This window comes from Peromyscus californicus, unplaced genomic scaffold, assembly GCF_007827085.1.
Source record: "Peromyscus californicus insignis strain IS unplaced genomic scaffold, ASM782708v3 Scaffold_5__1_contigs__length_169319896, whole genome shotgun sequence".
Lineage (NCBI taxonomy): Eukaryota > Metazoa > Chordata > Mammalia > Rodentia > Cricetidae > Peromyscus > Peromyscus californicus.
Genome location: NW_026294573.1, coordinates 39,962,332 through 39,984,957, shown reverse-complemented (window position 1 = coordinate 39,984,957; position 22,626 = coordinate 39,962,332). Strand labels below are relative to the sequence as shown.

At 43.5% G+C, this 22,626-nt stretch overlaps 1 protein-coding gene across 14 annotated transcripts in view; it reads left to right on the top strand.

The window, feature by feature from the left end:
• Positions 1-22,626, top strand: part of LOC128096663 (BEN domain-containing protein 5) — a 1,178,660-nt gene that overhangs the window by 1,117,795 nt on the left and 38,239 nt on the right. For all 14 annotated transcript variants that reach the window (XM_052716519.1, XM_052716506.1, XM_052716509.1 and 11 more), the window contains 2 exons: positions 9,482-9,634; positions 11,595-11,757. In XM_052716519.1, coding sequence (XP_052572479.1) covers positions 9,482-9,634; positions 11,595-11,757 — 316 coding nt within the window. The remainder of the gene's footprint in view (positions 1-9,481; positions 9,635-11,594; positions 11,758-22,626) is intronic.

The window sequence follows — 22,626 nt, the reverse complement described above, 5'->3', positions numbered from 1 at the left end:
TTTAAAAATCTGTAAGAATTCAGGGAAAGGTGCTAGTAATTGTTAGCATTAAGGGGACTTGTCTGTCAAGAGACCATTTGTGCTGAATAGTAAATGATGAACAAGATGTTACCAGATGGTAAAGGAAGGGTAGCCCGGGACAGGATAGAGGACATGAGAGCACCTAAGAAAATGCTCGAGACTCTGCCAGGCTGGTGGGTGTGAGACAGAGAGAGCAGGAGATGGAGTCCCGAGGCCTAGCCCCTTGGTCCCTAGACAGTCTACCTGGATTTCTTGCATGGCTTTTCTCCTCCTTTATAGCAGAGCCTGCTGTTCAGCCATGTTCAAGACATACCTGACAAAGGAAGATGTCACCATGCCACTTCAGAAAGTTACACTACACACAGTAGATGACCTTGACACTGTTTTGTTTGTTTGATTGTCTTCTGAGACACAGTCATGCCACATTGCCCAAACAGGCTTCAAACCTGCTCCCAAGTAACCCTTCTACCTTAGACTACAGGTGTGTGCCACTGTGTCCAACTGCTTGGTTATTAAGCAGTCTTAAATTTTTCCAACATTCAGAGATATTTCCACTTTTAATATACCTAAGTGGAAAAATATGTCAATTGATTTAAAATGTTTCTATTGGTTTGTGTGTGTTTGTTTGCCTGGGTTCCGCAGGAAAAACTTCTTCTTGGGGTGCATCTTAGCTAAGACATTATCGGCTGTTCTCTAATGTTTCTAACCCCTCCTGTGCACACGCTCACTTTTTTTGTTTTCTGAGTGTCTGAGGCCAGTCGTGCTCAGATGGAGAGTTCCTCAGCTCAGAGGTGAAGAAGCCTTCATGGCATGGGCTTGGCGATAATCAAGCCATTGCTTGCTAGACTGCAAGCTCCTGAGAACAGAGGAATAGAGAGAGGAGCCTTGTGGTCAGCTGCCCTGGTTTCCCCTGGCCCCCAGTTCCCTCATCTACAAAACAAGAATGGTAACAGAATTCACCCTTCTCAGTCTATCCTTGCCCAAACCTAGCTTCCTCCTCATCTCCAAACCTGACATAAAGCCCCTCTGCCCTTCCAGAACTGGAGTTCCTTGGATCTTCCTTTATTTGACTGAATGTATGATAAAGACTAAAGCACTCCCCCGGGTGAAGGATTCAACACCATATCAGAATACCCAGCTCAGGTTTTTGGCTTGTGCAGAGTAAGATGAAGCAGCTCAGAATGCAGAATGAAAACCCAGTTCCTCCCTGGTGTCTAAAAGAAAGTGAACTCCACACTAAATTATGTTGCAAATATGCCCCAAGGTAGTTTTAATTTTATTGGCACTGATTTTAATTTACTCTTTAGGCCCCTGATTGCAGGATGAGCTGTTGGCTGCTGGCGAGGGGACAGCCCTTCATCACTTGGTTTTAATTAAGGTTCTTAAGTTTGGAAGGAAAGAACAAAGATGTCCCTTCCCCCACTTCTATTCTCATTCCCAAGTTATAATTAAGGGCCCTGCATCTGCAACAAACTCCTTCTTCTATCTAGTACGGCTATAGGAAATAAGTTATTTGACTGCAAAATACAGAAAATACGTTATTTGACTTTATGGGGTAAAAAAAACACACAAAAACTCAAAGATGCATTTGATCACTAATTAATTCACTTGTCCACTCATGAGTTGGGTTTCTCATTTCTTCCTTCATCAAGCTTTAATAAGAATCTATATGCCAGCCCTTGTCCTGGTCCTGTGGATTTTACATGATAATCCCTGCCCCCAAAGAGTTCATATCATAATGAGAGATGAAAATAAGGAATTACCAGGTCATGAATGTGGCTACTCATTTACCTGAAGCATAAAATAAGGCCTTTTAGGAGACTGAACCCAGGGCCTTGACCATACTAGGTCTCTACCACCAAGGTATCTGTCTTTCTCTGTCTCATTCATTCATTGATTCATTTTTAGACAATATTTCTCTCAGTTGCCTGGGCTGGCCCCAAATTTGTGACCTTGCTACCTTAGCCTCTTAAGTATCTGGGATGACAGATATGAGCCACTATCATGCTCAGCAAAATAAAGCATTCTAAACCAAGATTTTGCTAATCAAAATGAATAATACTATCTTTTAAAGCAAGCCCCAAATCTCAGTAGTTTTGATATACTAAAGGTTCGATTGTGCCTCACATCATAGTCTGATGCAGGTCTTCTGATCTGTAAGTACTGATTCAGGGACAGAGGTGAATGAAAAGGAGGACATGACCACTCCTAGGTCTGGTTGAGGAGAGAGGTTTATTGTAGATATGAGGAGGAGAACAGCCAGAGAGGCACCTGGAAGGCATCTGGAGAGGGAGCAAAGAGAACACATGGGACCCAAGAGAGCCTGTAGCCAAAATGGCTGAGTTACACAGGAAAGAAAAGACGGGGGAGGGGAAGCCCAGCCATTGTGCTGAAAGGTTTAGGGTAGGGGGAGGAGTGAGAAGTGCTGGGAAGAGCCACAGTTACTGAGGGAGACTTGTCCCGGGTTACTTTAGGCTCTGACAATAGGCTGCTTTTTTCTTACGATATCAAAATTTTTACAGGTGGATTCCATGAAGGACGAGAATATGGTTGATTGTATGTAAATTTTATGGCTAGCCCCAACATGGCAGTATCCATTGTTGCTTACATCCTATTTAATCTCAACTGACTAGCAAGAAAGAATGGCAAATGTCTTCCTTATACAGGAGAGTTGAGCATCTGTTCAGTTTGTGCCTTAAATTCCCAGACTGGGCCAGAGTTTACTACACACGTATAGGGACAATATATAGGTAGAGGAAGGTTGTGTATGGATTCAGAGATAAAGATGATGAGCTCAGCAGTTCAGGGTTCTCCAGGTAGCTCCGTGTGATAGAAAATGAAGAGAGCTGATTCTGGAGCCAGTGACCAGATCATGCAGGAGTTTTAAAGCTTATTCAAGAGATTGATCTCTATCCTGGAAGCAATAAAGAACTGTAGACTAGTCTTAGCTAGAGCAGTGAAAGTGTTTGGATATGAAAAGACCACTTTAAAACAGCAAGGGAATCTCTTAAGAAGCGATTATAACAGTAGACCAAGCAAGAGAAGATAAGAATTTGGATCAGACCTGTGCCTCTCCCAAGGAACTCTTGGGAATTCTATCTATCACCTAGATTGGGCATAGAGTAACAAGTACTGCTGTCAATATCCAAACAAGAAGCTGTACAAACAATGAGTGACTTGCATTAATCGAGGATGAGAAGTACTAATGAGTTTAAGAAAGTCTCTTTTTCTGTCTCATCCATTTACCATTTATTTTCTACTTATGTCTATATTTTTTTTTATTTTTTTTTTAATTTATTTTAATTTATTTTGCAATACAATTCAGTTCTACATATCGGTCACGGATTCCCTTGTTCTCCCCCCTCCCGTCCCCCTCACCTTCCCCCCAACGCCCCCCCCCCCCATTCCCATCTCCTCCAGGACAAAGCCTTCCCCACAGACTGAGGTCAACCTGGTAGACTCAGTCCAGGTAGGTCTAGTCCCCTCCTCCCAGGCCAAGCCAAACAATCCTGCATAGGCCCCAGGTTTCAAACAGCCAACTCATGCAATGAGCACAAGATCTGGTCCCACTGCCTGGATGCCTCCCAAACAGATCAAGCCAATCAACTGTCTCACCCATTCGGAGGGCCTGATCCAGTGGGGACCCCTCAGCCATTGGTTCATAGTTCATGTGTTTCCATTCATTTGGCTATTTGTCCCTGTGCTTTATCCAACCTTGGTCTCAACAATTCTCGCTCATATAAACCCTCCTCATTCTCGTTGATTGGACTCCCAGAGATCCACCCAGGGCCTAGTCATGGATCTCTGCATCCAGATCCCTCAGTAGTTGGATGAGGTTTCTAGCACAACAATTAGGGTGTTTGGCCATCCCATCACCAGAGTAGGTCAGTTCGGGCTGTCTCTCGACCATTGCCGGCAGTCTGTTGTGTGGGTATCTTTGTGGATTTCTGTGGGCCTCTCTAGCACTTTGCTTCTTCCTGTTCTCATGTGGTCTTCATTTACCATGGTCTCCTATTCCTTGTTCTCCCTCTCTGTTGTTGATCCAGCTGGGATCTCCCGCTCCCCCAAGCTCTCTTTCCCTCGACCCTCGCCTTTCATTACCCCCACTCATGTCCAGGCTGTTCATGTAGATCTCATTCCATTTCTCTGTCATTGGGCGATCCCTGTGTCTTTCTTGGGGTCCTGTTTTCCGGGTAGCCTCCCTGGTGATGTGAGTAGCAGACAATTCATCCTTGTTTCATGTCTAGTATCCTGCTATGAGTGAGTACATACCATGTTTGTCTTTCTGAGTCTGGGTTACCTCACTCAGGATGATTTTTTCTAGATCCATCCATTTGTCTGCAAACCTCATGATGCCATTGTTTTTTTCTGCTGAGTAGTATTCCATTGTGTATATGTACCATATTTTGTTTATCCATTCTTCAGTTGAAGGGCATCTGGGTTGTTTCCATGTTCTGGCTATTACAAACAATGCTGATATGAACATAGCTGAACAAGTGCTCTTATGGTGTGGTTGAGCATTTCTTGGGTATATGCCCAACAGTCCAATTAAGAAATGGGCTATAGAACTAAACAGAGAATTCTCAACAGAGGAAACTCAAATGGCCGAAAGACATTTAAGGAATTGCTCATCATCCCTAATCATCAGGGAAATGCAAATCAAAACAACTCTGAGATACCACCTTACGCCTGTCAGAATGGCTAAGATCAAAAACACTGAAGACACCTTATGCTGGAGAGGATGTGGAGCTAGGGGAACTCTCCTCCACTGCTGGTGGGAATGCAAGCTTGTACAACCACTTTGGAAATCAATATGGCGCTTTCTTAGAAAATTGGGAATCAATCTCCCCCAAGATCCAGTTATGTCTATATTTTATTAACGATTTCATACATGCATCCTTTTGATATTTGATCACATTCACCCCGATTTTTCTGCTAATGACTTCCAGATCCTCCCATACCTCTTCACCTCCTCTTTCTTATTTTTTTAAAATAACTTTCCAAGTTCAATTTGTGCTGTCCATACACTCATGGATGTAGAGTCATTCATTGGAACATGGGATCTGTTAACTGTAATAATTTAGGGGTAGATAGATATTAATTCAGAGGAAGTTTGAGACTATGACATTTAGCAGAATAATTGATAGCAGGTTCACCCTGGGGGACTGTGAGCTCCTCAACCATGGGTTCTTGACCAAATTAACAGTACTTTGCATGCATTTCCTTATGTGGAGTAGACCTTAAATCCAATCAGAAAGCAGTGGTCACCTCCATAACATTCCTGCCTCTATTGCACATGTGGACATATCTTGCTGTGCTGGTCATATTGTAGTTCACAGTGTTCACAGCTGGGCAAGAAGTTGATGACTTTATTCCTCCAGCAGCCTATGCAGCACTTTCTGGTACTACAAAAGCTAGGCAACAGGGATGAAGCTTTCAGCTTGATTTCTCCACATCATTTGTCCAAAGTGTTTGGTATCTTCAGCAGTAGCTCTTACTATCAAGTTCTGATGGACAACAAAGAACAGTGACAATAGCCTATATTATTTGGGGGGCCTCCAGGTCATCCTAATGAACAGCTACAGGGGAGTATCTCAAACCTACCACTGGATAATTCCAGTTAACCTCCTTTATATGAATATATATATGTATGTATATATACATGTATATATAAACATACTCTTGTATAAATATATACTTATAAATATAGACATGTTCATACACATATATAGACACATGTGTCTATGCATTCATATATATATATATATATATATATATATATATGAATGATGCCTAAGGAATTATAGGTTTCCGTATGGCTTTTTCAAACATCCTTGGTGTTAGTTATCCCTCTCCCTATCCCTTCCTCTGTCATACCAACCTACTCACCTAATTTCAAATGAAAATACTTAAAGGCAAACAAAGGAACAGGAAACAAAAGAAACAGTGAAAGCAGTCATGTCTGGGACTCCAAAAGAAAAGGATGATAAATGTGATCACATTTGAAAAAATAACATTTAAAGTTAAATGTACAAAGTAAAAAGTAAAATAAAGTAAAAAGGAAAGTAAAAACAAACTAAAGTAAAAAGAAAATATGACAAAATATTTTTATAACACATAAAGGTGAATTTATGTAATATACAGCTTCTATAAATCAGTAAAAACAGAGAGAGAGACCGACAGAACCTAGTAACTCAATCCTAAAATGGGCAAAGAAAATGAACAGTCATTTCACAGAAAATGCAAATAGTTCTTACATATATGAAAAGAAGTTTAACTAGATAATAAAAGATAATTGCACTAACAGAAATTCACATTAAAACTAATCTTAGATATCATTTCCCACCCATCACAAGTGGAATATTTCAAAAGTAAAATTGCACCCATGTTGTCAAGGTGATGAGGTGCTGATACACTGTTGGGGGGGGGGGGGGTACTGGCCCTTCTAAAGGAGCCTGTCAGTATTTATCAGAATTTCAGATGTACATAGGATCTTAGTGATTCCATTTCTATGAATCCAGTATATAATCGCATCTGTATAAACTTCTGTATGTGCAAAGTCCATCACCAAAACACGGCTGGTAGCAGGAAAAGATCAGAAACCCCTTAAATGTCTATCAGGTAGGGAGTTAATGAGCTGTCAAAAAGAATGAAGCAACTATTTGTTGAGAAAAAGTTACTCCCAAGACATAGAAGAATTTTAAAAAAGGGGGTCAGACCTGAACAGTATGATTAGGGTATTACCATTTTGGAGTGGGGACACTATTTCCTTGTTTATATACAAACTGTCTCTGGAAAAGTACATGCCAACCTGACAGCAAAACTGTATGATTGCCGGATGGAGTGGAAGGGGTAATTTCCACTGTAAATTATGTCATGCCTCTTAACTTCGGAACCATATGTGTCAATCAATTAAAATTCACCTGCTGGTAATTTAAAGTGAAGTCATATTAGCCACCTGGTGTGAGAATGCCAGATTTGAGAGACAACTAATGCCATACCCAAGTGGTTGTCAGTAGGGCTTGGCTCTAATTCTTACTCCATCACCAGCTTGCCAGCCAGCCTTGCACAAGCCTCCTCCCTACTCAGGGCTGATTGGAGAGAGGTCAGAGGGCCTGATTTCCAAGGCCTTTCTGTCTCTGGCAGTCAGAGCTATAAATTGCAGTTTTTCCTCACACGTTTCTCAAGTCATCTCTCTACCTCTTCCTTTCCTCTGCAGCTCATCAAAAGCTCAGAGGAAAAGACAGACAATCGAAGAAAATAAAATTGCAAAGATGACTTTTATGGGCTCCTGTTGGATCATTGTGTATTCCTCCTCCAAAGCCGAAAATGATGAGTTTAATATCACACAGAGAACTGCATCTTGTTGCCCTCAGAAGACAGTGTATGCTACCCAGAGAACCAGGAGCTCAGCAAGACATAATTCTTCGCTCCAACTCTGAGGCAAATGAAATGACAGTCATCAAGCTCACATTCTAGAAGCAACATGGATTTTATTTGGCTGTAACTTCATTTGAAAGTGTCCCAAGGAGGGAGAATCCTCCCACATGTGGACTTTTCTTCTTTCCCAGGTCTATAAAGCAGAACAAAGATGGTTAGGTGACCAGGCTTGGCAAGTGTTGGTCACAGAGGACAAGTCAATTTTGTCAGGTCCCAGTTATTCTGTGAGCTCAGGCAAATCTTCTTCATATTTAGGGCTTTGTTAATCTCAGGAGAATTGGGGTGTGTGTATGTGTATGTGTGTGTGTGTGTGTGTGTGTGTGTGTGTGTGTGTGTGTGTGTGTGTGTGTGTGTGTGTGTACATTTAGTTGACATGTAAAAAGAGGAGAATCATTATATGTGAGAGACACTGAAGATCTAATGTCCTAAAACTCCTCCTGTTTCTGCCAGTCTGTTGTGGTGTCTGGTGTCATCTCCTGGTGTCTTTTGTACCATCTTTCTGCCAACAGTTCTGAGCATCCTGCAACTTACAGGCACTAAGCCCTTCATAGACAACTCCCCATCTTCAGGGAATTTAATAAATAATATCACATCAAGCTAGGAAGTGTCTTAATTATGCAAGCAGAGAAAGTCTCAGCAATGTCATTTACAGATTACAAAGCCTCCCCTGCCATGAACTATTTTTTGTTGTTTGTTTGTTTGTTATTGGGGAAAGATGTGACATCATAAGAAAAGGTTAAATGAAAGAGCTAATTAACACTTGATGTGCAAAACTTCTAGGCTGGAGCCTAACATGCCTTAGAGATGCACAAAGTGAGGGCAAGTGCTACTACTATGTTTGCTTCCTCGTATAACCCTGAGGTTAGAATCAAAATACGTATTTTTCAGATTAAAAATATCCCCTAGCCAACTACCCAGGGCTAGTGAAGTCACTATAGCCACCACTTCCAAAATACATTCTAAGTATTTGCCCTAGACCCGCAGAAAAGTGGAATCCTTACCCCGCCCTCATCGAAGACACTTCTCTTTACAACAGATGGAGACCATTATAGAAAACTACAATCAATCAAAATGCAGAGTTATGGAGTCCTGATGGATAGATACATCTATAAAACATTCCAGCACCTAATGCTCAGGGATTGTTGCAGAAGAGGGAATGGAAAGATTTTACGAGCCAGAGGATCAGGGAGTTTGCTGTGAGACTCTCTCTCCCTGCAATGTCAGAAGCTACACCCATAAAGTGTCACCAACATGACTGCCTAAACATGAGCTGAACAAGAACAACAATAGATATGCCGAATTGGACAGGGGCAAAGCTCACAAGGCTTTAATCCTAGATGAAGATCTACAGGCGACTAAAAAATTATAGAGTAGGAGAAATTGTCTTCCCTAGGGAAGAACACACTAATACATACACATGCATGCATGTAATAACAACTAATGAAAAAAAGAGAACATGAATTTGAAAGAAAGCAAGGAGAAGTATAGGGGAGGATTTGGAGGGAAGGAAGAGGGGAGAAATGATGTAGTTATAACCTCAAAATAAAAGAAAAAAGTTGGGTTTTTGTTTTGTTTTGTTTTAAATCCTAATGGTCACAGTGGGAGCACAATTTACACCAGGCTCGCAGCTAGAAATGAACGTTTAGACAAAATTGCACAAATGCCCAATGTCAATACAATAATTTCCTGGAAGATATTTCTTATTTATCAGATAAAAAACTTCTCATAATGTCTAATCATGTTCTGTGTAAGAAATTTAGTTAAAAATGCAACAAAACCCTCCTTTCTCTGAGACCTCTAAAGGACATGCTACCAGTAGCACTTTCTGACACTGAGGACACATTAGTTTAAAATGAATAGAAATCGATTCTCGCCTGTCTCCTGTCCTCCAATCACATTGCAATTAGCTGCCAAGTCTGTCGATGCACAGGGCCAGCTGAAAAGGGTGTGTGCGGCGTGGTTTCCTTTACGGCGGCTCTGCAGTCCTAGCCTTCTCATTTGTTATCCCTTCTCTCAACAGAAAACAAGCCTGGAGTTCTATATTGACATCCACGCCCACTCCACCATGATGAATGGCTTCATGTATGGCAATATCTTTGAGGATGAGGAACGGTTCCAAAGGCAATCCATTTTTCCAAAGCTCCTTTGCCAGAATGCGGAGGACTTCTCCTATGTAAGTCAAAAGGTCTCAGTTAGCTAGGATGCTTCTGCACCTCTTCCCATCACACCTTTCTCTCCTTCTTCAGGTTCATTTTCATTTGGCCTGTCCGGTCACCTGGTGCTTGTTTAGTGAGTCTGACTTCAGCATTAACAAGGCAAAGAAACTCATCAAGTGGTCTTCCTCTTTCGTGCCTAGCCACTAGTCTGTTTTCATTTGTCCCAGTGCTTGTAGCAGGAGAACAATGTGTCTGCTCAAGGGATTATATACCCACCATTCTCATCTTCCATGACTTTCTTGGCCCCAATTTCTTTGACGGTAATTGGTGGGTATATCTCTTTTTATCCTGCCTGCACCACAGCTTCCTAGGCAAACATGTGCAGCTATAGATATGAATGTCCCTTGCAGGCAGAAAAGACCTCGACAACCTCCCAAGACACGCAAGGTGGGTGGGATGGGCCAGGAGGGGGCAGTTAGAAATTTTGTAGCACAAAGCAATATTAAAAAAAAAGAGCAGGGAGAAAAGATGAGGAGGGACATCAGCACGCACGGTTGAGACATGTGGTTGATTTTGCTCATTTTTCCTTTGTTTTGATACTAAATCTCTGGGCCTTGTTACTGCCATGTGGCCAGTCGAGAAGAGGCCCACAGAGGTCACAGCAATTTTTGAAGTTGATGAGCTGAAAACTCACCTGCTCATTGCTTCAGGCTGGACATTAGTGAGGATGATGAATTTCTCTGTGTGGTAAGATGCACTTTGAATTACAGAATCTTTGGATGGCAGACCAAGAAAGGAATTGGGGGTTGTTAAGCACAGTCCTTTTTTTTTTATATCCAAGAGAAACCTATGGACCAGAAAAGTTGAGCATCTACTGTCAAGTCATCTAGAATTTAGGTAGCAGAATCAAATGGGTACCTGTCCACCTGCAAGCTATGGGACAAAAACAGCCATTTGTTCCTATGGGAACCTGTACAGTCTTGGCAGCCTCCAGTTCTTTGGAAGGTGTGCCTTAGGTCTTAGAGGTGCCCACAGGAGTGAGGGTTCCTGGATCTACAGACCAGACATCATCTAGGCCATGTTTTGGGTCCCGGTGATGTTTCTGTATCCCAGCCTCCTTGGGAGCTCTGGGCTGCCATCAAGGTCATCTGTCCTGGTCCCATTCCTGTCACTGCTCTGAGTCTCAAGAATTACCTCATAGTCTCCAAGGCTTTTGCACTGCAGAACCTGTAACTTTTTCATAGTTTCCTTCGTCTATACTACACAGAAAAGGAAACTGAGGTACACCCAAAGGACAAACTGACAGCTGTCGAATAGTGGGGAAGCAGAACTTGTGTTTCTGAATAGAAGACCCAAGTCTGGCCTGCTTACCCCTCTCTTTGCTCACCCTGATGGGTGCTGCCGGTGTCTTACAAAAAGAGCATACACAATCTCCCTAGCTCATGCTGGCCATGAGTTCAGTTCTCTCTAGTGAGGTGGAGAACACAGGGATCCCTGGAACCACTTAGTCCTGACTTCACATCTGTACTGTTGTACTGTTTAACTCACTTGTACAGCTGTTGAGTCTCAGATTCCTCATCTGTAGAATGATGAAACATGAACGCCTGCCTACTTAAATGGGTTCCTTTGAAGCTAAAACACGATACTACCTAGGGAACAGTATCATCAAGTTGAACATTTCATTCTGATTATGATCATATTAGAGTTTCTTCTTGCCTCCTGTCTGCTTTTCACTCCTCTACCAGCCCCACTCAGATTCCTACTGGTAGCTGTGCCCCAAGAACCCTGATGGATACTTTCATTCAATTACATTTGTTGACTAATCAGTCCTCATAATAACTGAGATGGTGAAGCAGATCCCACTTTTCAGATGATGAAACTGAGAAGTGGAGGTGTTGTAAGACTTGCTCAACATCTAAAAGCTGGCGTGGGGCATCCAAGTCTGATTCTCTCTCTTCCCAACTTTCTCTTTCATAGACTAGCACATCCTTCAACCGGGATGCTGTGAAAGCAGGAACTGGCCGTCGCTTCCTTGGTGGACTCCTGGATCACACTTCATACTGCTATACCCTGGAGGTTTCCTTCTACAGTTACATCATTGGGGGTACTACAGCTGCTGTGCCCTACACTGAAGAAGCCTGTATCCTTGTCAAGTCTCTGCTATCCCTAGATCAGCATTTGTCTAGCCGGGAACACCAAATCTGGAAGGATTTACGAGGCAGGTCAGGAGTTTGGTGAGGATGAATGTGGCAGGTTCTATTAGCAGTGTCTCTGACCTTCATGCACCCTTCATATGGAACATAGACATCTTCTCAACTGCCGCTTCCAGGCTCCAAGTCTTCCTTAGGTCCCCGGACCCATGGCCTTCCCACTGTTTCTGCTGTTCTTGTCTTTCTCTTTGCTCCTCCCCCACTTTCTCTTTTCTCTACTCACACTTTCTTCCCTCTTCCCCCACTCCTCTTACCTGTCATTCCTCAATAATCACATTCTTTTCTCTCCCTACTTATTACCCCTCCCCACCCCCTTACTTACTCTTCTTTTTCTCCTTCCCAGCCACTTTTCTCTCTTCTTCTAACCCCCCTGGCCTACCCACCCCAACCCTCTGCCTTTGACAAGTTGCTTTTCCCCCTAGTTTCCCCAAAATTTCTCTTAAGTTCATCATGGTGAACACTTGAGTTACTTTTTACCTTGCTTGACTTCTTCTTTTTTTTTTTTGGTTTTTCGAGACAGGGTTTCTCTGTGTAGCTTTGCGCCTTTCCTGGATCTCGCTCTGTAGACCAGGCTGGCCTCGAACTCACAGAGATCCACCTGGCTCTGCCTCCCGAGTGCTGGGATTAAAGGCGTGCGCCACCACCGCCCGGCGACTTCTTTTTTAAAAGGAAATGTATTCACGAATTTTAGCTTATTTCAAACTCACATTATTGGGTCTGTAGCAGATTCTGGTAGAAGCTGTTAACGCTTATCCTTTGAGTTTTAAATTGATTCATTTCTCATTTCTAAACTTGTAGTTTTATCTGAGAAAGAAGTATAGTTGAGAAGACTTGAAAAAGGATAAGGAGAGGATAAATTCTGTATACAATTGGCCCTCAATGTGCCAAGATGGTTGGGAAACTGAAGTCCTCTGGTATTCTAGTCCCTTATGTATATATAGTGTTATAGTATTTGCATTTATTCCTCAGCCATCCTCCTGTGTCCTTCAAGGTATACATGCATTAGTTTTTTGAGGCAAGGTCTCTATGTAGTTCTGCCTATCCTCAACTCACTACATAGACATGGCTGATCTAGAACTTACAGAGATTCACCTGCCTCTGCCTCCCAAGTACTGAGATTAAATACTGGACCACCATGCCTGGCCTTAATGTCTATTTTAAATCACCTCTAGATAGTATAATATCCAATGCACTGTAAATGCTGTGTAAATCATTGTTATACTATATTGTTTGGGGAATAATGACAGAAAATTGTCTGTACATGGTCAGTACAGACTCAGTTTTTTAAACTATTTTCTACCTTTGGCTAGTTGAATCTTTGGATGCAGAACCCATAGATATTGAAGGCCCATTCACTACATGTGCAAATTATCCCTTCCCCAAATTAAAGTGCTCACATTAGCCTTCTATAACTCTTGGTGAATAGTCATGGAGTTCCTATCGTAAGCTGTGTGGGGAAATCGCTTATGTTAGTGGCATGACTTTAGACCCAGCCTACTGAAGCTTTAGTGGGACCCAGTTACATTTCTGGGAACTTGAGAGGGGGCGGGGGCTAGCAAGGAATAGGCCAGGTAGGTGGTAGATCAGTGTTTCAGATGCCATAGAACCTTAGAGAGATCATGACAAGAACTGAGTGTTCTCTCTACAGTCTCCAAGACTGAGACCATCATCTAAAAATGTGATACAGTATCTTCTGGCTCAGCAAGGCCAATGAGGCAGAGGAGCCATGGCTTCCCAAAGTATAGCCATCTCTTAAATGCCATACTGCCCCTTGATACCCTCCCCTTGCCATCAACACATCATATGGTGTGATCCTCTGTCTCTTTAGGACATATGAAGGTCATTTTCACACCACATGTGCTTTGCTCTCCTACAATATTGTGGCAAGGGAGCTAATAGGAATGTTTTAGAAGTGTGAGCATATGAATTAAAGGGGATTCTAAACCCATTTCACATGAGACACAGGTCTCTCTGGAGGATGCTGCAATTGGTTGGTTTGTCATTGCTTGCTGATGCCCAATTTTATGGGTTCTCCCACCTTTCTCTGAACTTCTGGCATGATTTGCTGATAGAAATTTTATTTTAGTAAAACACCCATTGTCAGCTCAGAGTTTCTGTCCCTTAACACTCAACTCTCCTTCACGAAAAATAAATACATATTAGTGTGTACCAGGAATCAAACCCAGAACCTGGGGTAAAATATTGGAAAAAAAAAGAGTACTCTAGGACTTTCCTTCTACTTGGGGAGACAGAAAAGAGAAGAGATAATTATAATATACATGATAAGCTTAGTGATAGAGGAATTCTGGAAGGGTAAGGGACACTTAACATTTAAAAGTCAGCATGGTAGCACACACTTGTAATCCTAGCACTTGGGAGACAAAGACAGGAGGATCATGAGTTTGAGGCTAGCCTGGGCTACAAAACAAATTCCAAGATAGTCTACAAGAATCTCTTTCAAAAGCCAATACTGCTCCTCCTGCTAATAATGATTATGGTGTGTGTGTGTGTGTGTGTGTGTGTGTGTGTGTGTGTGTGTGTGTGTGTATGTGTGTTTATGTGTATAAGTGTGTATAAATATGAGTAAGTGTGTGGAGGTGAGTGTATGTAAGTGTGTATGTGTGAGTGACATTGTGAATGTTTAAGTGTGAAAGTGTATGTGAGTGTGAGAGTGTATGTGTCTGAGTGTGTGTGTGTGTGTGTGTGTGTGTGTGTGTGTGTGTGTGTGTGTGTGTGTGTGAGCGTGAGCATGAGCGTGCACGGAGTTCCAGCTAAGGGCCAGGTCAAGTTCTAGATATAGGGTAGCAGTAATTAAAAACATCTTTACAGGAAATGAGGGAGAACTCAAAATGATCTTGAGAGTCAAAGAAGTCTTTCTCATGAAAGGCTTATCTAAACTATGCTTTAATATTAGTCCAGTGGGACTGGAGTGTGTTACTGAAGGCAGAACATGGCATACAGAGGGGCAAGGAGGAAAAGTACGCATGTATAGCAAGAGTATAACTGGTCTGGTTTGGGCAAAGGCCTTCAGATACAGGAGAGAAGTCTAGATTCACAGGCTGAAAGAAATCTGAACTTAAATAATAGATAATGAAGCACAAGAGATGTATTATAAATAGTGGGATGTCACCCTGGCTGCACCGAAGGCAGAGACATGCAGTAGGAGGTTGTTAGGACAATCCATGTGAGAGATGCTTCAGGTCAATACTAGGTGATGGGTGATGGCCACAAGATATTTAAATATGGGACCGAGGAGATGCAGGACCTGCATTAGTGTTCACAGGAGCTAGGGACCAGAAGGAGTCAGTGGTGAATGGAGAAACTGCATCAACTTCCAGCTCCTAGAGCCACCCTGCTTGTCAGTTAGGGGAGAAGAGGAGCCTGGAACTGACCAGGGAAGCATAAGCCAATTTGGTACGTTTGAGGGTGATTTAACCTGGTTCCTCTTTGATATACATTTTTTTTTTTAGACTCATCTCATAACAGAGGGAGAGCAGGCAGACAGATTGTGATCTTTGTTGGCTGCTGGCTCTGTGTCCCAATCAGAAAAAGAAATTACATGGTCTGATGGGAATGGCAATATGGTCTGGGAGGAAGTGTCCTCTAGACTAGGAATCAGGAGACCTGATTCTGACGACAGCACCGGCTTTGTCCCAGACAGTGCCCTTCAGCGAGTCCTCTAGGCTCTGTGAGGTGACTTTATCTTTACAAAGCGACTGAGGACTTCCTGGCTTTCCTATCCTGCTGTGGGACTCAGAAATACACACAAAGAACTAAGCGCTGTGCCTAGGACAGACTTTCTCTTCATACACATCAGGGTTTGAATCTTGCCTCAGCCACATAGTAGGTGGGCCACTTGGAACAGGTTACGTAACATCACTGGGCCTCGGTTTCTTAATCTGTAACTGGGAGGTATACCTCAGTTTCTTAATCTGTAACTGGGAGGTATAATGTTTATCTGGTTCTAATGATACTGAGGGAAATAATTCTATACATTTTCAAAGGTCTCCCCCATGGCTAGTGGTCTTTGGCACTCTGGCCTGTCCATGTTGTAGCAAGAATACAGTTCTGGTGTCAGCGTTCCAGGTGAGAGTTCTGTTTTAACCCAGTTATATACCCACTCTAATCCTCAGTCCTTCGTCCGTAAAGTGAGAATAACTGTGATTTGCCTCTCACGGTTGTAAGGGTTACATGGGGAAGGCTGTGTTGTCACGACCAGATGAGTCACCATGCCACATGCTCAGTGATGTTAGATATCATTCTCTTGCCTTTCCTTCCTGTCATTTGTTGTCCTTTTGCTGCTGTGAAATGATAGATTCCTGATACTTTGGGGCTCTTCTTCAGTAAGTCCTATTTACATTTTATTGGCTCGACAACTAGTAAATATGCTCTGTTCAGAAGATTTAAGGAGAGAGAGAGAAGGATAAACTGGAATCATAAAGTAACCCCAGTGCTTCTCTGGCCTTTGTTTATGGTCTGGTTCCAAGCCCAGAGGAAACAGCTCTTTAACATAATGGATGAGAAAAATATTGGGAACAGCAAGCGATCCTGGGTCCTGAGCAGACTCGTTTCCTGTGGCTGCGGCCATACTGAAATCAGGTAATGCTGGCTCTGAGGAAAGGTACAGCTAGCCATGGGAAGAGAGCAGGATCCTGTCAGCTAACCGATCTCAGTTCAGACCTCACTGTCTCCCTTGCAGTGGGTCCTCTGAAATGTTTAACAGACTCTGAAGATCTCATTTATTTACTCATCTGTCCAACACAACTCATTAGATGTTGGAAAGCGACAGGAATAAGGCATAGTCGCTGTCTCCAGGAAGGAGAGAGAACAAGGGTAAGAGACGGCAGCGTCGAGGAGGATAAATGTCCTGCCAAAGGAAAGATCTGCTGGTCTTGGGAAAAGGGGGCAGCAGGGAGGAAAGAAGAAATTCCTAGAAGAAGAGAATCCAGGGCTCAGCCCTCTGGGGTGAGTCCATGCAGACTGGGAAAGGAGTGGAGCCACCTTCCTGGCAGAGGGAGAAGTACAGAAGAGAGTCCAGATGCCAGGGAAAGGATGTTCTGTCCAAGCATCCCAGGGTAGCTGGGGCTGGGCCAGAAACAAGCAGTGATCAGTAAGCACAGGAGAAAGACCTGTGAGAGAAGGAACCAGCGCATGGAATGTGTGACACTAACAATTACAAAACAACTTTATGGTTTGTTTCCACTGGCTGTGTAAATAGATGAATACAGATAACAGGTCCATAGATATGAGAGCTCTGGCAGGCCCAGAGAGCGCCAGTCATTCTCAGGAAATTAGGAAGTTCCAATTAATTCTAGTCACAAAGCAGTCTCAGTTGAGCAATTATTGTGTCTGGTTTGATCCAAAACATCAAGCCTCTTCAAAGAGAACCCTCCCCACTCTCTGGGTCTGTCTCAGATAGACTGATCATGGTGACCCCTGTTCACACTTCTGGGGTTGACTAGGATGAGGGAGAGCTAGAAAGGACAAAATGGGCCTCCAGTGCTTAGGGGATGGCATGGACAATCCTGCATGAACCCCTTAGACATCCCCCTTTCCAGCAATGAATGCTAGAGAGCGGCTCAGGGGTTCCATCAACTGGGCTTCCTTCCTCAGCCCCAGATGACCTGGCTGGTCTCCCCAGTGGGGGCTACTGCATCTCTCATATGAAGGTGAACTCAGGGCTGCAAAATTGTTTCAGCTTTTCTCTTAAAAATCCTGCATGATGATTTCATCCTCCATATTTCAGCTGAAATCAGGCCTAGATGAGTTCCTTGTTATATGTTCCAGTAGATAACAGTAGGGCTGAGTGTGTTGATGATTATTCAGATATGGGATACAGGGAAAAGTCAAGGAAGGTACCCTGGATGTTGGTTTGAATAACATGGTAAACAGAGGATCAGCCAATCACTTAAATGTGAACTGCTGGGGAAAGAGGCTGGGGCTGGAGTGGGGGTGGGGGGGAGGGGGAGCTTGTTGAGCTCTGTTTGTGAGGTATTGAACATAAAGGACTCATGTGACTTGCAAATGGGGAATTTTAGTAGACAGATGATTCTAAGGTCTTGAAGCTCTGGAGAAGGACCTTGGCTTTGGACACGTTCATAGTAGGTACTGGGCACCATGAAGTCACAATAAAGAAAGTAGTTTTCTTGGTGTCACTGTCTGCTTCGTGAGTTGGTGAAAAGAATGCCAAACTGGGAGTCAGGATCTCAGTTCCATCGTGGCCTTTTGCTGTGTGACTGTGGCTATATCACTTAACCTCTCTGGTCAGTATTTACTCCCAAGTAGCCCTCAGTGAATGAAAATGAATGAATGAATGAAGTAGAGGAAGGCCTTGCCCTTTGCCTCTTAGATCATGTGGCTCTCTAAGGAGATGGTAAGGTCTGTGATCTGAGCTGTTCTGAGTGCTGCTCCGTGTTCCCGAGCATGTCGGGAGTGCTGCCTGGGTTTTCATTCTTGCTGGGAAGATTTTACTTTTTGAGTGGATGAAGAATAGGAAGAAGTCATGCTTGTTGGTATTTCTCTCAGATAAGTCAGACATCTTAGAACTTTCCAGATTCTTATTTGTCATACTCAGAGTCATAGCTTTGCTAAGATTCATATGGAAAAAAAGAAAAAGAAAAGAAAACCTTCAGTTAGAGGGTTTGGAGAGTAGAATACAAACCTTACTGAAGCCTGATAATTTTTTTTTATCCTCCCTAAAGATAAAAACAGGGGTTTGAGCTTTAAATAGGAATACTTACTAGCCAACTGGCTGAGTGAATAATAGTAGCATTGGTGGTGGAAACATCATAACTGAACTCATGGCATCTGAAAAGGCTCCACACTCCCACACTGGAGCAGCAGTTATGGCTCTGTTGAACCTTGCCACACATGTTTGGGGAGGCCAACAGTGCTCTGGGTCCCAGTTTTCCCACCTCTTTAGATTAGAAGATGAGATGATAGATCTTCAAGCCTATTTCCAAATCAAAAGGCAGGTAGGCAGACATATGGGCAGATGGATGGGTGGATGGAGATAATTCTTTGATTTGGGCCTTTGAGATAGAAGCAGAGGAAGTGAAGCTCAGGAAAATCCAATGACCTTCCAGAGCCACCCATGTACTGAGTGTTAGAGTGGATGTTTAAATCCTGACAGGTCCAGCTCAAGCATCTGCTGGCGGGCCATCTTGTCTTCCTCCCTGCCTCCCTCCCATGGCAGGACAGGAACTTATCTTCTGAACTCCAGAGAGGCTGGGACTCACACCGCTCTTACTGTTCTTCTACCTCCAGAAACCCTTCTCTGAAGCACCCGCCCCTGACACTGACCCATCTGTCATTCATGATGACCCAGACCTAGCTCTGCTGACTACCACCAGCTTTCTGCCTTGCCCTGAGTCACCCTGCCTTGGGCCAAGTGACACCCACATTCATGTCCAAGCATGCTGTGGCTCCTGAATGCCTCCTGTCTGGCTAGAAAACCAAAGTGCCATTCTCTTCTTTCTCCAAGCCTCCTTCATCCTCCAAACTGAGGTTTCCAAGGGTTTTATCTGCTGTTGTCAAGTTTATAGCCATAATTCGAAATGCTGTTAGTATTACTGTCAGCAGAGAGCTACAAATTACAAAGTTGTAAAGTTACTTTATAGTGATAACTGTCAGCCTTCACTAGCGGCGCTGCAAGGCTCCATGGAAACCACGTTAATGATAAAGAGCCCATATTGTTTCAGGACTGCAGCTGTGGGCTGGCAGTCAGGAGGCATCCTGCTTGATTCCTAAGTCACCTGAACCTGTTGTCTGCACTCGGGCTCACTTACAATCTATGTATACCAACACTCGTCTTCCTACTTTCTTGTTGCACAAATATGGGGAGAGCTCTCAAAGTTGAGGCTTTACCCAGGCTCAGTTTCAACCAATTCCACTTTTGTGCTTAGCTCTGACAAGTCCAAAAGACATCAGTGACTGCCGAAGTGTCACACCGTAACTGCTTAAAAAGTCACTGTTGAATTGATGAGCACTAGGAACACTTGAGGTTCTACTTAGACAATTTATAGAACCATGGTGCTGAATAATTTTTGCCCTTCAACAAAGAGAAAAGGCAAGTCAGGAAAGCAGACTAGAGCTACGGGGAAAGGTTTAGGTGCCTTAACTGGCTCCGCTAAGTTCATTACTGACAGACAAATGGCTATGTCAACCCCACCGCTGTACATTACCTACTGCCTGAACTGAGGCTGACTCTGGTTGGTGGACAGGAGCTGTAAGCTGCTCTGAGATCGAGGAAGGTCTTTCTTTGCCTTGCTTCTGTCATCAGTCCCTGGGGCTCTGTTTTCATTTCGGGCCTTCAGTTTATGTCAAACACCAATAAAATGGTTCATGGGGCCTGGAAGAACCACGGTGGTGGTGGGGGACACAAAACTGAAAGGAGGGGTTACCGTGAGAGAGGGTAGGGAGCTTTCAGTCCTAAAAGTGGGACAATCTGGAAAACCGACAACAACAAACAAACAAAACCACCATTCTTGTTAGACACTCCAGAAACCAGTTAAAGAAATTGGGGAGTTTTCCTTGGAATATGGACCTTTGGGAGCTACGTGTTTGCTTTGGTCAAGTCTCTAGGGTAACCACAGAGCTGGGTAATAGATCTATTCTGTGTGGCTCTAGAGTTCGAAACAAGGCCCAGTGTGAGGCAGCCCCATTCTGAACCTGTGCATGCTGCATAATGACAAGAGGGGTCTAGAACCAGTGGCTGTACTGTGTGAGCATCTCCTATATGCCAGATTCCTGCTGGTGTCTGAGGATGCAGAGAAAGTCATGGTATCAGCCTGATTATGCACCAGGCTGGTAAAGATGAGCAGAGAGTGAGTTTAGTACAGTGTGGTGACAGAAGGGGGTATGGGACGGACAGAAAGAGTGTTTAGCTCTGCTTGAGGACACCAGATGTAAGAATAGATGCACCAAGGAAGGAGCATCACTTAGGCCCAGTGCAGGAGAAGGGTATGGGAGTCTCTGCAGAGAGAGAGCCGCCTTTGTCAACAGCTAGAGCCTGAGAGAGCTGCTTTCCTATTTGGTCATGTATAGGCCTTCAGTGCAAGATGGGGACTGTGAGCTGATGAGGCTGGAGAGAGTTGTGGGAACCAGCTGCTGCAGGGCTGCTGATCCCCAGCAATGCGGCAGGAAGAGCACCTGGCCTGGCAGGTATGGGCGGGCAGATCACAGGGTCAGCTGAGCTAGGCAAGTGCACCATGATGCCATGGCACCCACTGATTACATTTTCCTTTAGGAGATTGACTCTGAAAGTAAGTCCACAGTCACTTCTCTTCCCTTAGGAAACAACTTAGAGTTTCTCAAATTACATACTCTGGCCCGGGTTTGAGGACGTTGCCTAGTGACATATTGGCTACGACATAGTGTTCTGATGTGAGATTCACAAAGCACATTCTTCGTTAATCTGTCATCAGCCACTGATGTGCTGTATGATTTTGAACAAACCACTTTCATCCTGGGATCCTAACTACAAGATGAATGATTTGGACAAAGAGCCTCATCTACCAGACATCATTCAAAAAGTCGAATTGGAGCTAACTCCCATTTGCTGAACAACTACTAGGTGATTCTTAGGAATTTATCAGACTTTTGGAGCTCCAGCCATTCTCCACAGCACAACCCCAGAATCAACATCGCATGCCTCACTCCAGGCTGCACACCCAGTCGAGACACATTGCCTGGCTAGTGTTTCTTTCCGTCAATATTTTCCTCAAGATGATAAATGTGCTGCCAATAAGAGGAGGCAGCTGCCAGCTCTGTCTGAGACAAGGGCCTTTAGCTGGGGCTGTGGCCGTGATTGGCTTGTTGATGTGTCTCCAAAGACAGGAACCCTGGCTGGGAGGGAGCAAAAAGGAACTAAGAGGAGGCTCAGGACCAGGGCTCTTCCCTCTACACAGATTTGCCTTGGGTTAATAGGACTTCTTTCTCCTGATGCTAAGTCCTATGCCCCCACCCCCACTAAAATACAGTCTTTGAAGAGACCAGCCATAAAGTCAAGAAGCTTATAGCAGAACTATAGTGCACAGGTAGCATGTTAAAGAACAGGGTAAGGAAGAACCTGACCTTTGCAGCCAGGCTGATCTGAATGCAAATCTTGGTTCTGCTATTTACCAGTTGTATGGCTCTGGGCAAGGGACTTGATTGATTCCCCCATCTGCTCATCCACCACAATGTTCATTCTGATACTTACGTCACAGAGATGTTTTGAGTAGATGCAAACATTGAGAACTCTTCTCCAGTGCCTGTTCAGTTACCATGAACATAGAAGGCACTTAATGATTGTACCACTACTTTTACTCGAACTAGTAAAGTACTGAATTAGATGAAATCCAAGTTATGAATTTCTGGGCCATCAGAATAGAGGCAATATGCTTGAACTATATGTTTTTTGGATTCTTAGGAGGCTCTTGTGATTTTGAAATAGCCATCTTCTTAACAGTGAGTTTGGCATGCTCTCATGAGCACAATTAAAAAAATAAAATAAAATAAAATAAATTATGTTACAAGGGCAAAGTCATTAGTGATCAATGTCAGAATTAAGCCAGTGGTGGAGCTTGGCTGAGGCCAGAGCTCAGTGGCCAAGATTTCACATTTGGTCTCAGTCAGTTATACACATGTGAAAACCACTCCCTCCCTAATCTAGAATAGAGGAAACAAGGAAGGAGAGTTGAGAGACCTGGATTCACATGGTAGAATTCAATTACTGGAGAGTGACATGAGTTATATTTTGTCATGTGATCACAGATCACTGATACTCCATCTTTGTGCTTCAGTTTTCCATTCTCTCT